The sequence below is a fragment of the Balaenoptera ricei genome, chromosome 10 (assembly GCF_028023285.1).
Source record: "Balaenoptera ricei isolate mBalRic1 chromosome 10, mBalRic1.hap2, whole genome shotgun sequence".
Classification (NCBI taxonomy): Eukaryota; Metazoa; Chordata; class Mammalia; order Artiodactyla; family Balaenopteridae; genus Balaenoptera; species Balaenoptera ricei.
The window spans coordinates 65,692,450-65,710,684 of NC_082648.1; the positions used below are offsets into that span (position 1 = coordinate 65,692,450).

The 18,235-nt window shown below is 37.7% G+C and overlaps 1 protein-coding gene across 5 annotated transcripts in view; it reads left to right on the top strand.

Annotated features, from left to right (window-relative positions):
- Positions 1-18,235, top strand: part of NAV3 (neuron navigator 3) — a 584,734-nt gene that overhangs the window by 390,933 nt on the left and 175,566 nt on the right. For all 5 annotated transcript variants that reach the window (XM_059936568.1, XM_059936565.1, XM_059936566.1 and 2 more), the window contains exon 8: positions 6,334-7,360. In XM_059936568.1, the coding sequence (XP_059792551.1) occupies positions 6,334-7,360 (1,027 nt within the window). The remainder of the gene's footprint in view (positions 1-6,333; positions 7,361-18,235) is intronic.

Genomic DNA, 18,235 nt, shown 5'->3' on the forward strand with positions numbered 1-18,235 from the left:
CTATGGAAGAGGAGATTTCCTTTCTGTTCTCCTAGGTTCTAATGAAGTATCTTCTGGTGTGAAAGTGTTTTCTTTCATTTACACTCAACATAGATTTAGTGTGATTGATATGGAGAATTGAGCAAAATTGAAATTGAACTTTTTAAAACTATAGGTTTAATGTGAATGTTACATTAGTCGTGGAGTTTTGACAGCTAAAACATAGTTATCTAGTTCTTAGGTACTTTTTTAATTACTCTGAAATTACTCTTAAGACCAAAGAACTGAACTGTTTTATTTCCTTTTCAATGCAATGCAAATATGTTTTACTCATTATATCTCTTTACTGGTGATTTCATTATGTGTTCCACCATGACTTTTTGCTTTATTTCCTTAATAATTATATAAACCTATAATGACATAATTTCAAGTTAATCTTAAGGATTTTTATGAGGTAACATAATTAAGTACATAGATCAAGTGATATGACTAAATAGACTTGGGCATATATGTTGTTTACTTATGTATACATGCTTACATATTGAGGTGTACACGTATTTTATATGCCTGTACACAAATTACATACTTTTTAAAAATCTGGCTGGTGAATTAAAGCTTCCCTAAATTTTTCAATAGTCCACAGAGTGGCACTCTCACATTACAAACGGTACAATATATACATGTGCAGAATGGACAGTGCCCCTACAATCCCCGTAATAGCATTCCATGTTTCTGTTCATCATAAAATTGATGATTGAGGCATTTCGCAAGCCGTCATTTATGGGAGACAGTGTGGTGAGGTAAACAAGGGGCCAGTTGGTAACAAAATATATATAAATTTGAATGCTACTTTTTTTAACTTTCAAAATGTTCAGTGTATTTTGGTATATTATTGTAAAATGAGAGTCTAAGTTAATTATTTACCAAACTAATTGCCATCACCACATTGATCAGTCACTTCCTTCCTTCCATAATGATCTGTGATGCTGAAGTTGTTCTATAATTAGCAGGGACCATACATATCACTGAGCACAATGCCTGCTGTACAGTGAATACTTTAAAAAGAGTGGTGCTGTTGTCATTTTTATTGTTGTTGCTACTTTGTGTGTTGTTACTTTGTGAATTGAAAGCTGGTTTGCTTCCATCCAAACAGCATACTAGTCAGTGAGGAAGAAGAAGTAAACAACTGAGGATGTTCCCTGGTCCTTTCTCAGGCTAGTAGCACCATTGGCAACATAGCACTAAGCTCTGAAGCTAACCTGCCAAATTTCCATGGAGAATCGTCTTTATCTAAACTTCCCATATGCCTGTTGTGACTGCCACATTTACCTCCGTGTATTAATTTTAGAACTAGATTGGCATTTTTCCCAGGTCATCAAAGTTTTTTTTTTTTTTTTTGCAATATGAAATAACTAAAAATTAACTCTCTGACTTTAGATGTTTTCTAAGCAGGAATTAAAATCTATTCTTACATCAACTCAAAAGGATGGTGCCAGTAGGATGCCCCAGGAGATAGTATATAGCTAACTGAATAGTGAGTATCTTGTATCATGTTCTCCCCATTTATATTCTGCTCATTGAGGAAGAAGGAACCCATATTTCGGGGAGTTACCCAGTTGCCTTCACTGTTGTGACAAACATGTGACTTCTGGAGAACCGAACCGGTAGAATTTTTGGGTGCGCAGGCAAACATATGGAAAGAAGGGAGAGTCAAAAGCCTCCAAATTTTGTAGTCACATAAACCTGGGTTCCAGTTTTGGCTTTGTCTTTTCTAAATTTTACTCTATGCATGATTTGGAGCAAGTTACTTTCTCTAAGCTTCAGTTTTCTCATTTATAACAAGAGAAACAATAAGTATATTGTAGATTATTATGAGTTTAAATAAGAGGCATATGGGTAGAAGCTCCAAATGTGATACCATGTATCAAAGTACTTGGGAAAAGTAAGCAGTTGATAAATAATATTATTTGGTTGTAATGGAATTGGTGGTGGTGGATGCGAGGTGGAAGAAGAAGGGGAGGAAAAGGAGAGGGAGTGGAAGAAACTTTCTCTTTGGACGCCAGAGACAAGGAACAGCTATAGGCAGAGAGGCCCTGCAAACGCAAGATACAAGTCTGTTGCAGGAATGCCCTTAAATATGTGCATTAGATACCTGTGCTTTTCCGCCATACCCAGCTAACAGTTCATTTATAGTCAGAAGCTGAGTTAACAACAGTCAGCAATGTATCAGTGAGACCAGGCTACTTACTATTGAATATGTAAATCGCACAGAGACTAGAATTTGTGCTGACCCCCGATCTGTCAGAGCTGCAGAGGCTGCCATTTCAGCAGCTGTTGTTCTGCACCCTTTCTTGTGAGGTGTCCAGAGAGACACTCATTATTCTAATGCTCTCCTGATGCACAGTGACTTATGATTTTCACTCTTCATGAAACCTGAAGCACCTCATTGCTGATTATAGAGAGGAGCTGGGCACAGATTGAGAGTTGAGTTCAGAGAAGTGTCTTCTATGTGTGTACTCATCTGAGAACGATTTTATAGCTTTTGCTGTGACCGTTACGGTAGGCTGGATGTCGATGTCATAATTTAGAGTCCCTCCTGTCTCATTTTTGGGTGTGATGATGTTGAATTTCCTCTGTACTTGAACTGCGATAGCAGTCTATCTAGCTAATGTCGGCACACTTACAGAGCATCCTGACTGGTCCTTTTCTGCCCTCTTCTGTTATCCTCACCAAAGCTCCCAGGCATACAGGGGTAGGAGTCCCCTGGCTTCTTAACCTAGTTACAGAAACACAGAAGATATACGCTAAGTATGTGGCGAAAATGATGAAATAAAAGACATTAGGAAAACCTCTTTTGTTTTTAGTGGTCTCTCACCACAGATTGCCAAGCATCTGGGGGGAATGCAGAACTGACCAAGGTTCCAGAAGTCCACAGAGCGAAGAATATTAATGCTGCAGAGCTATGGAACATTTAATGAATTTAGCCAATTTGGACACTGTCATAAGAAATAACTCTTTAAAGCCGAACATGGTCTGTGACCAGCAGCGTTGGTATCATGTGGAAGGTTGTTAGAAATGCAGAATCTCGGGGCCTCCTGCAGATCTGCTGAAGCACAATGTGATGTACATTCAGTAGGATCCCCAGTGACTTAAGCACACATTAAAGTCTGAGACCGTTATGTTAAACACTTAAAATATCAGACATTCTACGATAATTATAGAGCTTGGGCTCTAGAATCACACATGTGGGATCAAATCCTAGCCACACCACACATTCCTCACTAGCTGTGCACCACTGAATGAGTTGTTTAGACCCTCAAAGCTTGGGTTTACACAAGTGTGAATTAGAAATAGGAGCCCTTCCAAAAAAAGATAGGCAAAGTGATTATGAAATTGTCAAAAAAAAAAAAAATAGGAGCCCTTCCCATCTCATCAGGTTGTTGTGAACACTAATATGAGATAATATAGTTAAAGAATCTTCAATAAAATGCCAGTCGGCATTATTATATTTGTAATAATTATTAATATTATTTTCATTATAGAATAAGAAATATCGCAAATAACTTTTGAGATCAATGTAAGAAAGTGAAGATAAATTCAATATGAGGCCATTATGTTCCTCTTAGCAATATTACAACAGACTACGATTTCATTTTGGGGGTACTTTATTTCTCTCTAACTCTGTGTCCCAATACACGTATGTACATATTTTTAAAATGTAAATAAATAGAATAAATTTTCACATAGTTTCATATAAAAATTCTATATTACTCCTGCCTTGAATGCCTGCATGTCTCCCTTAGCTCATTTGTCTTGATCTTATTTAATGTTGTACAGCCCTTTGTGCACTTCTGATCTCTAGCATTTTCTTTCCCACCTCCTACTCGTTTAACGTTTAATATATGCCATTCATCTTTTGTGAGTCTGATTTCTCTCCTCTGACTTGATTGTAAGGTGTCTTGGGGAGTCTTGCACAGAATAGCCACTCAGTGAATATTAACAGATGTTATGCCTAGATTCAAGTCCTAGAGATTGTAGGAACTGAATAGCATTGATTAATATTTCTGGAAATAGTAGAAAAATAGAGGCATATATGTTGGACAGAAATCTGCACAACAGTAAGGTCACTGTGTGAAATGCACAGGCATGTACACAATTCACTGAACTTGAGAAAATGCATCTTGTTTGGAGATGTTCTTAGTTTCCAGTTGAATCTAGGTAATCGAGAAATAAAGTTTACTTGACAATCCTATTAAAGGCATGAATTTGACATTCACTATTTTTTGTGTTTCTAGAGTCAAGGAATAATGTTATAACTGATAAGCCATTGAACTTCTTGTACATTTGAAAAATAGTATAACATAGTGTTTGACAGAATTAACTTAGAATCCCAAGCTAAGTTCTGTTCTCAGACTTGTCACTTACAAATTGGGTAACTTTGGCCAAGTTCTTTTACCTCTTTGTGCTTCAGTTTCTTCATGTGCAAAATGAGGGTAATAATGAAAATTTTATGCAGTTGTTGGAAGGACTGAGTTAATGTATTTCAAAAACTTAGTTTAGTGCCTGTCACACAGAAGGTGCTATGTGTGTAATGTAGAACGATGCATTACAGGTGTGGTCTTTGCTTTCCTGGACTGTATCAACAGTGCAGTAGAGGAAACAGGCAATCACAGTGAAGTTATCTACGTTTGTCTATACTATTAGCATTGTTAATATAAACTTCACAAATCTATTATATTATTTTAGGCACACTTATTTTTTTTTAAAAAAAACTCACTCACACAAATATTTAATGAAGAATTTAACCTCTTCCTATCTCTAATTTTCTTTATTAACTTTTTAATGTAAATTTCTTCTTCTGAAAAATGGGTAAGACAAGTATTCTATACCAATTGGCTTAATTACCTAATGTTTATCCTGCATTTTGATACTGTTGGAAAAAACATTTAAAAATGAAAGCATTGTAGTTTTAGATCTATGAATATTTAATGGAATTTAATGGTCTCCAATTCCTGAATATTATGAAAGGATTTATTAATAAAATATTTCCTTTGGACATTTCATCAAAAACAGCTTAGCATTTATTTGACAATATCTAGTATGTTAACAGTATCAACGTTGCCTCTTTTACATAAATATCTAATTTAATCATTTGTCACTCCATTTCTCAGAAAAAAAGGAAAAAGAGGATGGAAGAGGGAGGTATTTATGGTAGATGAAATTTAAGGTAAATGACATGACCAGAATTATATAGTTCTCCAGTGTTAACATTTATACTGATATCTCTTAACTCCAAGCTCAATTTTTTTTTTTATTCTATACATTGTTGTAAAATCTCTTTTTGGTTTAGTTTTTCATGCTTAAAAATAAGACTTGTAATCAAGCATTAATCAGTGCTATAACAGTCATATAGAAATTCATATCATAATGAGATTTCTAAGTGGAAAGTAAGTAAACACTAGTGCATTATAAGTACTTATATGACAATTGGCCTTATTTTCTTACAGCCCCCAAAAAGTAGCTTGATTTTTTTAATTAGAATTTAAAGTTTGTTCAAATCACTACAGGAGCCTGCAGGTGTGCTAGTTAAGAGCACAGGCTTTGAAATCAGTTCAGGTCTAGGCCGGGTGACTTCAGACCAGTTATGTAGAATTTTTTTTAATTATTTATAAAATTATTATTTGTAAGAATTATTTGTAAAATATCAATATATACCTTGTAGTGTTGTTATAAGGATTATACATATTATTACACATTTCGTAGTATTACATATTTGTATTACATATTTTATATATTTCTTAGTAGATTATCTGACCCATATAAACATCCCTTTCAATATTTATTTTGTACAAATAAAAACAATATTAAAAAAAAGCTAAATTATGATTCTAAAGCATATTTAATCAGATAAGAATAAGCTAGGCTCCTGTAAGTTAAAGCAATTTCTCAGTATTCATTATTTTTATAGGGCAAGGTGGAATATCCATTCACTGCTATGGGCTACAGTAGTGGCTGGAAGAATACAGAGAATTGCTTAGGGGAGGGAGAGTGTTTTATTCATCTTTAGACCTCTGTGACCAGCAAAATTCATTTGGCTAAGAATAATTTTAGAAGGGAAAAAAAGTGTTGTGTTTTTTTCCCCCAAAAATCACTGTCCCTCAGACACTGAATGTTTGATATATGGTACAAAAACCACCACATTACAGAAGTGATTGATGCCACATAGCATGTCCGTTTCCAGTTCAGAGGAAAGAAACTTCCTTGTGCCTATAGTTAGAAATACTCAGTGGTGTGACATAAGTGATCAAAAACTAATCAGCCTTTTTAACAATGTTTCTTCTTAACCACGTCCAGATTCCTCCAAAGGACCTCAACCATCTTCAGGTGTGAGTGGTAGCACGCAGCCCCCCGGCACCGCTGGGCAGCCCCCGGCCTCTGCCATCCCTTCTCCGAGCACCAGCAAGCCGTGGCGCAGCAAGTCCATGAACGCCAAGCACAGCGCCACCTCCACCATGCTGACCGTGAAGCAGTCGAGCCCAGCCACCTCTCCCACACCATCTGCAGACAGACTGAAGCCCCCTGCCTCAGACGGGGGCAAAGCAGCTCCCTCGGGACAGAAATCCATGCTTGAGAAATTCAAGCTGGTCAATACACGGACTGCTTTACGCCCCCTGCAACCTCCCAGTTCAGGACCCAGTGAGGGTGGGAAAGAGGACGATGCCTTATCTGAATCTGGTGAAATGGAAGGCTTTAACAGTGGTCTGAATAGTGGCGGCTCAACCAATAGCAGCCCCAAAGTGTCACCGAAATTAGCCCCTCCAAAAGCTGGAAGCAAAAATCTCAGCAATAAAAAGTCTTTGCTACAGCCAAAGGAAAAAGAGGAAAAGAACAGGGACAAAAATAAAGTTTGCACTGAAAAACCAGTCAAGGACGAGAAAGATCAGGTGGCGGAGACGACTCCAAAAAAGACCTCTAAAATTGCAAGCTTAATCCCAAAGGGCAGCAAGACGACAGCAGCCAAGAAGGAAAGCTTAATCCCCTCTTCCAGTGGGATTCCAAAACCGGGCTCAAAGGTGCCAACAGCAAAGCAAACTGTTTCACCGGGAGGCTCAGCAAACAAAGAGTCTGAAAAATTCAGGACTACCAAGGGAAGCCCTTCCCAGTCCTTCCCTAAGCCCGTAACGACTGAGAAAGCAAGCACATCCAACTGCCCTGCTCCTTTGGAAGGAAGGGAAGCTAGCCACGCTTCTCCGGCGGGTTCCTGTGCTGGGTCAGCGGCGCAAGGCAGTGCGCAGAGCGTGGGAAATGGAGCCGTCCAGCTCCCTCAGCAGCAGCAACACAACCACCCAAATACTGCCACCGTGGCTCCGTTCATTTATAGGTAAGGCGGGCTCCGCGGGTCCACAGCTGTAAACACTGACAGGTCTGCATTCTCAAGAGTATACATAATAAGGAAGGTTGCGGAGTCCTATTTCACATAGTCATTTTGGGAACGGTGTTTCATGCTGGAGAGAGAGGCCTAGAATTCAAATTTTTAAAAGAAAGCCTCCCATATCCTCCAATCTGTTAGTCCTCATCTCCTTCCCCTCCCCCCTCCCCTCCCCCCCCCCCCCCACGCAAGAACCGAGGCCTTTGAAAGTTAACCTACTTGTCGTCAAAGGGAAAATAGAACCCAGATGTCATGACTTTTCCCTGTGTCTATTACTTTTACTACTATTATTTCTATTATTAGTCTTTTAAAATAATTCTCATTTTTATAGAGTTGAGAGATATTTTTGTTTTCACGCATGAGAAAAAGTAAACCATAATGGTTAAGGGGGCACGCTCTGGGATCGGGCAGATATAGACTTAATGCCCAGCTCTGCCACTTACCAGCTATATGCCTTTGGACAAAGAATTTAACATCTCTTAGTCTCATTTGCAGCTGTCAAATAGAAATAATAGTATCTACCTTGTAGAGTTGGGAAGAATAACAGGCATAATGCATATAAGATGCTTATTATATATTCTGGCACACTGTACATGTTTGTTAAATGTTGTTTATAAGGCGTTGCTTTCCCAACATAAAATTTATATTAATTTCCACAGCTAGGCCTGTTGTTTCCAGGCAAAAATAATAATCTATATAATTATTATATTTAACTTTATTAAAATTTTTGTTATATATGTGTATTATTTTTCATTTATTAAAATACATAGCACATGCTATATTTTAAAATATATATCCTACTAGACAGTTGTAAAAAGAACACACTTTGCCTATTGTCTTGTGGTAAGTTTTACTCGATTAGGACTATGTCAGTGCTGCTGTGTCTCCGTTTTTATCCACTGTCCTTTCAGTGAAGAGGTGGCTAGGGAGGAATAATGCCCGCGACTTTGGCAGGTTCATCAACAGGAAAAACAGGATGTAGGATCTGCTGCAAATAGGAAAAGGTCACGATTATATAGTTTCAAATTTTATTAAATTTATTAAATATATGAGTTTTTAAGTAAAGAAAATAATTATAATGATTTGTTTTCCCTCAGTGAAAAACCTAAGTGCTTTAAGTGACTTTTTTCTGGGGCTTTATGTACTCATCCAAACAAATGCATAATTATTGAATTTCAGGTCTTAGGCTACCTCATTTAAGGCTGCTATTCTGACTTTAATAGCAAAAATTCATTTAAAACCTTTGTATCTGCATCACATGGTGTTACCGAGACCAAGCTTGCTCTGCTTGCCACATGACAGGCCAGTAAATCGGGAGATGAGTTGTTGGGGCAAGGAATAACGACTTTAATCAGAAAGCCAGCAGACCGAGAAGATGGCACCCTAGTCGCAAAAAAACATTTTCCCTCAGTCCGCATTCTCTGGGCTGCTCTTTTTCTACGGAGGAGGGGGAGGGGCCCACTACAGTGCCAGCCAATGGCTGAGTGGGACCACTAACAGTCAGTTGCTCATTGACAGTTGCTCACTAATGGTCGCTCGCTTGGGGGAGGGGCCCACTGCGGTGCCAGCCAATGGCTGAGGGGGACTGCTCTAGGTCGCGCCTGTCCCACCTGTATTACAATGGGAGTCTGCAGATCCTTCTAGCTCCAGAGACCCTATCTGACAAAGGAGAATTTCAGATGTCAAAATCATAATCCACGTTTCAAAAATATAAGAAAAAATTATAAAGTTTAAAATATGTCATTCTCAGCACACTTGTCACTCTCAAATGTATTCTGTAAGAACATCAGTCATTTCAAATCACCACGGATGAATTTCACAGGAAAGTCTAAATCTAAGCAAAAAGAACATATCCACCAGTTTAGCAAGCTTCTTCCTATAAGTAGCAGCAAACTTCTTTGGTTGTTTGCAATAACATATCCAGTGGGTACGGATTTAGTGATTTTCATTTGACAGTGTAACCTTTGCTATCTGAAAGAGGAAGCAGCACAGTTTAGAGGTTAAAGTGTGAATCTACCGTGTGACTGCCAAATCCTCCAGCCTCTTTGAGTTTCTTTTTGCCCTCTTTAAAACGGAGATTGTAAAAGTGAGGTAATATAGCCAAGTAGCTAGGATTACAGGCTGTAGAGTCCGTTTGCTCTACCATGGTTCAGAAACTGCACCTTGTATTATTGAGACAATGGCCCCAAGAGCCAGGTTGCCTGGGTTGGTATCTTGATGACACCATTTATTAGTCATGTGACTTTGTGTAATGCATTTAAAGACTCTTGAGACTCAATTTTTATAATCTGTAAAATGGGCATGATAATAATAGAAGCTTCCTCATAAGGCTGTTTTGAAGATTAAATGAGTTGATATTTATACAGGGTTCAGAACAGTACCTGCCACACAGTAAATGACCTTCCCCAGACTTCAGTTTCTAATTCTGTAAAGTGTGGTAGAAGAATATCTACCTCATTTGGTTGTTTTAAAGATTAAATAAGGCAATCTTGTGTAAAGTCTTCAGCACAGAGCCAGATTCAGAATAAATTGCTTATAAATGTCAGTAATTATTTGTTTTATTATCAATAATATAAAGTAGTTGAAAATAAATAAAACCATCTAATAAGAAATGTCACATCATAGTCTACATATGAGGAAAAGTTTGCTTGAAGTCTTTTATGAATTCAGAATAATTTTGTAAATGATAATATAAATCCTCTTAAGGTTGAGTAGTCAATATTCAAATTTCTTAACTGTCAGTGAAAGAGATATCATAGAGTCATGTCATCTGGCTTATGTGACCCCTGATGTCCTTTCAACTCTGACTACTCCAACACCATTTAAGAATTTCTCTTGCAAAATCCCTGACAGACTTTTCTGGAGTTGCTAATCATTTGATACAATAATAGTAATAATTTACTATTTTATAATGGTATTTGTTGAATGCTTACTTAATACAAGTCTGTATTACAAAATTTATGTTCATTTTTTTCATTTAAACTGTGTCATAAACCCATGACAAGGGAATGTTACCCCATTTTACAGAGATGAAGAAGCAGCGATTTCAAGGCAGAATAACGATAATCTCTTAAAGCCACAGACCTGGCAGGAGTTTGCCTTTGAATCCATATATGCCTCAATCTGTAGTGTGCCTTCCTTTGCTTAGCAGTTCTTGCTGTATGTGTAGAAATAAGAGTTATTGTTACTAGGAAAATTCTGGCTGGGAAAATGTCAATAGCAGATTTGCAGATATCGCAATCAGAATTCATTTATATTAGGAAACACTTAATTGCTTTTAAGTAGAATAACTTTAAAATACATATATATGTATATATATGTATAAACATACATATGTTTGATATTTAAAGAAAATTAAATAACCTCTATATAATGGGAAGATCCATGGGTGATGGTGATATTTTTCCCCGGTTCTCAGCCCACTTCTAGGTCATGCTGGTTATTAATTATTCCTTCTGGGACCTTAATATATGCTTCATAATACTCTTTCTTGCAAATTGAATGTTCAGAGGCCTATAAATATAATGTGGAGTTCTGGAAGTTAATGAATTCCATTTTAGTCCTACTTCCTGCACAGTGCAAGGATATTCTATATTAAGTTTTTGTAACTCATTTATCACTACTATGTGATAAAAGTAGTTTTGAACTGGGCATATCTTTATCCATTTAATGAGTGGATATAACTAAAATCAAAGGTGAAAACTTTAAGAAGATTTTAGCTCAATATAAGAAGTTCCCAATAAGTAGACCTGTGTGAATGGAATAGCCTGCCTTTTTTAAGTGCTGCAGGTGGCTACCGGTGATTTTTAAGAAGTGATACAGTGACCAGTTGCCATAGTTTAAGTTAAGGGAATTCACCAAATATTTTTTTCTTTTATGTACTCATCACTCATTCTGCAAATACTATGTAATAAGAGTTACAAAGAGTAAAAAAAAAAAAAATTATCTGCTCTCTGGGAGCTCAGTTTTATTGGTGATAATAAAAAGAATTTAATCAAGAACTTAAAACATCATTGCTGTCATGGAAGTGTATGCAACAAATAAGGTAGAAGAGTTGTCCTGAATCTTACATGAGGGTGGAGTCAGTGTATGCATTACAGAAGAGGTAAGAGAAGAGATGAGACTTAAAGGATGAGTTAGAATTTGTCAGGTGGAAGGAGGAATGTTATGGCATCATCCAAATTTGACATTCTACAATTTTACAATCCAAGCATGTTGGAAAAAATAACAGGCAAATTACGAAGTGCTATGCAAAATGCTAGTAACCAAAACTGCTAAAGACTAGAGGTTAGAATTCATGATTACTTGAATGGGAGCCTAGGAAGAAAATTTGGAATGAATCCATACTTTGCTCTTCTCTCTCGCTCACTCTCTCCCAACACATCTTGTATTCAGCTAGTCCTATTGGCTCTTGCTCCAAAACATACCCTCAGTTGGGCATTTCTTTCCATTTCCACCCTGCCTTCCCCTGATCATGGCACCACCAATTTTCACCTAGTTTCCAATGAGTCTTCCAGCATTCACTTTTGGTCCTTTCCAGTAGCAGCCTTCACACAGCAGGGACTCTAATCTTCTAAAAGTATAAATTGCGTGTCATTTAAATTCATGAGACCATCTAATGGATTTACATTACACTTGAAAAGTAAAACCTAAGCATCTTACCAAGTCCTACAAGTTCCTACATAATCCTGCCCTCTATCTAGCCCTTAAACTACGCTCACTGCCTCCCTGCCTTCGTTCTGTTTCTTAACAAACTAACCTGTCCTGCTTTGGGGACTTTGTCATAGATGTTCTCTTTGCGTATAAGGACTCTCTTCTGGATCAAAGCAGCCTCCTTCTCATCAGAACTCTGCTTACATGCTACTTCTTCACACAAGCTGTTTCCAAACATCTAGTCTGAAGGAACACTCACAATGCGTCTCGCCAAAATTATATGCCATTGTCCTCTTGTATTTTATTCATAGAGTTTATCACCATCCACTGGCTTTTTGTTTACTTATTAACAAGTGTGATTTCAGCCACCTCCGACTATAACATAAACTCAATGAAAAACAAGCATCTTGTCTTTTTTTATTTAGTAGCGTAATTGCCCAGGACAGAGCCTACCTACAATAGGAACCAAATAAAAATTGTTGAATGAAACACCATCATCATGGGTTAGACTCATCTGCTATAGAAGAGTAGAAACACTACCAAAAATGTACAATGGAATAAGAAAAATTCAGAAGTCTTTTATTCCTATAAATGGTAGGGTTTAGTTGAAATGTAAACAGCTTTAAACTGTTTATAGAATGAAACCATGTCTTCTCTTCGGGACCTTCATTCACTTATTCTTTTCCTCTTTCGACTACCTACTAAATACATTTACTGTGTAAGGCATCACGGTTAGAGTGAAACATCACACATCCCATATGTTATTTCCCTTCCATGGTCCACAATGTAGTAGGCAAGAGACTGACTGAAACATAACTACAGAATGAAGCAGGAAATGTAAACATTTCCCCCAGCAGTGAACCAGATTTTGTACACCGAGACTTCAAAAAATGGAAAATTACCGCTAGTTGTTGGAATCAGAGAAAGTGGCACTTAAGCTGAATTCTGAAAGAGAAGTGGGATTTGGGCTTTCGGAGATGAGGGGGACAGGAAAGGAAATGTAAGACTAAAGGAACCAAATAAATAGGGTAAACACAAGATGTGTAAGGTGGTTGGCAAGGAGATTAGCTTTCCTGGAAAATGAAGATTGATTGGAACCTGATTGTAGTAGAAATTCTTTTTTTTTTTTTTTTAACATCTTTATTGGAGTATAGTTGCTTTACAGTGGTGTGTTAGTAGAAATTCTTGAATGTCAAGAACTTGGACTTTGTGTGTGTGTGCAGCATAATCTGGAAAATTACTATGTCTTTATTGTGTAAGTGAATTGTTAGTGGGAGAGGTCAGGGTAGGATACACCGGGTTCAATGGCTGGATGAAGGAGAAATTTACAGACTTTCAGAGTTAGATTTGTTAAGACTTGAATTAGAGGTACCAATTATAGCAAGGAGAGGAAGAGCATAGTTAAGAAGAAAAAACCTACTTTTCCTTGTTCCTCTTCTTTCTTGGTGTCTGCCCTTTATGCTGTATTCTTCAAACTTGCTTTCCTTTCCTGGAGCTCAAAAATTGTTACCTCAGCTCCTCTGGACCTTCAAGATTGCCTCCCCTCTTTTGATGTGCCATTTTTTTTCTTCCATTGTTTTTACTTTCATTACTTCACAGCTATATTTCTTGTGCTTGCAGAGATATGTGAAGTAAAGTTGTGAAGTGATTCCTTAGTCAAGGAGGAAAGAAAGGCGTGCACATTTTCTCTAAACCTCAGTATTTTTAACAGCCCCCAATAAATTTCAAAATAGCTATTAACCAGATTCATAACTTGCTAGTTTGAGGTCTACATGCTCTTTGTTATTTTCTGACCATTTGTATGTAGTAAATGTCAAGAAATCAGTGCATTGGACATAACGCAAACATCTAAAGGCAAAGGGAGAGAATCAGGGTGAGGACAGTTCACAGAAGAAGAAAAAGGAACCCAACCTTTAGATAAGGCAAAACATTGTTAAACAGAGAAGAAAATCATTGTGCTTCTTAAACCCATTAGTTAAACATAAGCGGAAACCCTCTGTACACACTTGATTTGTAAAATTAGGTCAAGAAAGTCTGAATTTAGAGGTTTCCTTTTGTTACTCTATATGTATATGTATATGTATATATATAATTGGTATAATATGATTTGTCTTATATAACAACATCAAGGGTTCTCAGGAAAGATTTTTGTTGTAACAGTTTTTGTGAGATTTCAGATTTACCTAGAAAGTGACATGGAAAATTGGCCCTTGAATATATTATATTCTGAAAGGCAAAGAATACAAAACATTAGTTTTGAAAATGCTTACTCACATGGTTTTAAGTTTGGCTTATTTGTTGAGCCAGTAGATTGAGTAGGAGGAGCTGCGAGTCTATGAAGTTTGAAATGTGGAGCATGTAACCATCTTGCAGATAAAGCTTTTGTAAGCCCTGCAGCTATTATTACAGATTATACTGCAATTGTGGTTTTATGTGAACTGGGCAAACTTGGTTATCAGCACAAACTAAAGCTTACTGAATGCTTGTCTTGCAAACTTGTCTTTGGCTGGGTTTGATATATATCTGTGCATTGGGTAGCAGTTTAACCTCCCTCACACAGCAGTATTTTTAAGCTGGAATGCAGAGCCAATGCTGGAAGAGGGTCTGTTGTGTAGAAGACTGCTATGAGTTGGCAATTCTCCCCACAGAGAAGCTTGATAAACTGCCCTTTCTGTATTTAGCTTACGAGGTTCAGCGCCAGATTGCCCAACCAAACCACAACTGTTTCTTTTTTCTGTATTTTATCTTCTCTTGGAAAAGCTGTTAACGTTACAGAAAATTTGCAAGAATCGTACAAAGAACTCCCATATACATTTAACTCAGAGCACCCAGAGACCTTTTTCTTCAAGTTTCACAAATTGTCCCAGAGATAGCACTTGTAGCGATGCAGGATGAACGTTGTACCCAGTCGTCATGTCTTCCTAACATCCCTCGATCTGGAACAGTGCTTTAATCTTTCCTTGACTTCCGTGACATTGATATGTTGAAGGCAAGCATTTTATAGAATGATTCTTAATGTGGGTTTGTCTGATATTTTCTCGTGATTGCAGATATATATATATATATATAAATATATATAAATGTATATAGATTTAGATATATATAATATCACAGAAATGATACTGTGTTTTTTCCATTGCCTTCCTATCAGGTATCAACATTATTGATATTCCCCATTTTGGTGGTGTTGAATTTGATTGCTTGATTGGGATGATGTTTGCCACAGTTGATCTGCTTTCACCCATAGGTTTTAGCATCCATTGAGGTTTCTTGCCTAAATTAATAGTTTACTCCAATGGATGTCATGTGATTTCTAATTCCATTATTCCTTCTGCATTTATGCCTTGCCATTCAACTTTAAGAAAATGATGTCCTTTTCTTATTTTTCTCCTTCTCCCCCTCTTCCTCCCTCTCCTTCCCCCCTCCTCCTTTTCCTTCTCCTGTACTCTTTCCCTCTCCCTCTCTTTGAATTTTGTGGACTAATGGATTCCTATTGTCTTCAGTGGATTATAATCCATCAATATGACTATTTATTTTGATGTTTAGAATTTCCCAGTTTTGGCTACTGGGATCCCCTTCAAGCTGGCTTCTGCCCCATTATTCTTTGAGAACTTTGTTTCTTTTTGGCTCAAGGCAATCTAGGCTCATCTTGTTCTCTCACTGCCTTGGCTTTAGCTTTTATCTAAGGTGCCCTGATTTCTTTTGTGAAGAGTAATATTTAGGAACCAGATCTCACTGCTCCTAGCTTTCCTAAATAGTAAAATATATGTAGGTACACACACACTCATACAGACACACACATATTTTTTTTAAACCTATTTCCTTTTTTAAAAATTTATTAATTAATTAATTTATTTATTTTCGGCTGCGTTGGGTCATCGTTGCTGTGCGCAGGCCTTCTCTAGTTGCGGCAAGCAGGGACTACTCTTCATTGCGGTGCGCGGGCTTCTCATTGCGGCGGCTTCTCTTGTTGCGGAGCATGGGCTCTAGGCGCGCGGGCTTCAGTAGTTGCAGCACGCGGGCTCAGTAGTTGTGGCTCGCGGACTCTAGAGCGCAGGCTCAGTAGCTGTGGCGCACGGGCTTAGTTACTCCACGGCATGTGGGATCTTCCCGGACCAGGGCTCGAACCCGTGTCCCCTGCATTGGCAGGCAGATTCTTAACCACTGCGCCACCAGAGAAGTCCCTACACATGTATTTATCTCAATATCAATGAGCTATCTATTAGAGAGAGAGAGAGATGGGTATATAACCATAAATTCACAGCGCCTCCAATTCCAAATCAACACACAGAGTTTATGCTTGCTTTCTCCTTTCCATACTTGCACCTTCCTTTGTCAGCGGAGAAACCTGGCTCCCATTATACTCAATATGTTTTCTTATTTGCTCAGCCCCCCGACCCCTAGCATACAAATCTAACAAATCTCCCATCCACACTGAGCTACTCTTCACTCCGACAGATTCCTGGCCTTGGCCCTGTCTGTCACCTGTCTGCCTCCCCACCAAGAAAGAGAGAGCTGGTTTGGGAAAGATATTTGTTTTTCTTTCTTTTAGGTTGGGTTTATAAAGGAGGAACTATAAGACCATTAGTTAATGTTGCTGACTCAAACCAGCTTTGTCTGTGTCCACATTTGTGACTAGTATATCCATATCAAGATGAATTCATATGGGTGTATTTTTAATATAAACCAATATGCAACACCCCTATTTATGAAATTGGAAATCTAAAGATTGATAGTATCTAGATGTATTGCTGAGTTCCTTTAAATGGCATGTATAATAGCTTCCTTTTCTTAGGAGTAAAAATTTAAGGTAGTAAAGAGTAAAATTAAGGTTAGGCCATTGGGTATTGTCACATTCAAGTACTGTCTGTTAATAACTTAGTGACTAAGCTATCTGCCAGCTAAGGAGAGATCACATACATTAACATGCTCAATGTCCAGAGACATTTGGATGGAATTAAATTGTAGGGTAGTGGTTAATAAAACAATATTTAGAAGCGTCCAGGTTTAAGTACAGGTTAAGTATCTCCCAGTTTGTTACACAGGGCAAATTATTACAGCTCTAGAAGCCTCAGTTTATCCACAGCACCTAAATTACAGGTGTCTTAGTCTGTTCCAGCTGCTCTAACAGGAACACCATAGACTAGGTGGCTGAAGCAACAAACATTTATTTCTCATAGTGCTGGAGGCTGGGAAGTCCAAGATCGAAGTGCCGGTAGATTTGGTATCTGGTGAGCTCCTGCTTCCCGGTTCATAGATGACCATCTTTTCACTCTGTCCTCACATGGCAGAAGGGGCAAGGGAGCTCTCCAAGGTCTGTTTTGTAATGGCACTAATCACATGCATGAGGGCTCTATCCTCATGACCTAATCACCTCCCAAAGGCTCCATCTCCTAGTATCATTACAGTGGGGGTTAGGTTTCAACACATGAATTTTGGGAGGAAACAGATATTCAGTCCATAGCAACACAATTGTTGTGAAGTTTGAGTGATATGCCCTAGATAAAACACTAGGCATAGTACTTGGCATATAGTAAGTGCACATAAACAAGAACTAGCTTTTATGTTAATTATTGGTGAAACCTAGACCTTTAACTACTAGGACTCTTAGTAACAGACACTAGCACTAGCTTATTAGAACTCTAAATAAATTAAATGGTGTTTTTGCAATGCCCTATCTTACAGTTTCAGTAAGTGCTTATAACATGTTGACCATGTTGTAAATGCACAGTAAGATAGTCTGCACAGGATGATGTCTTCTAAATATTTTGAATCATTTTTTCCTTTTCCCAGTCAATATGAGAGGAATGCAATATCGGTTTACATGGGAACAGTGAATGATGCCACTGCAATATCTACCTTTTGGTTAGAGAACACTGTTGATTCTGAAGTCTTCGTAAATTGTTTTATGAATCAACACCAAAACCTGTTATTTTACTGGAATGAAGCATGCACAAAAATAGAGGACATGCTTAGAGCCTTCAGAGATTAAACTGAACTTCTTTGATCATTTGTATAAAAGTTAAATCTTTACCAGTTGCCTTTGATTGTCCCTCTGGAGACTGGAGTTAAACTCTGATTCCACTTTAACAAATAATGAGGTAGAAATCCTGGAGAAATCAATGTCTTGTAACATATATAGAGCAGGGGATCTGGACCCATTTACATGTGAAT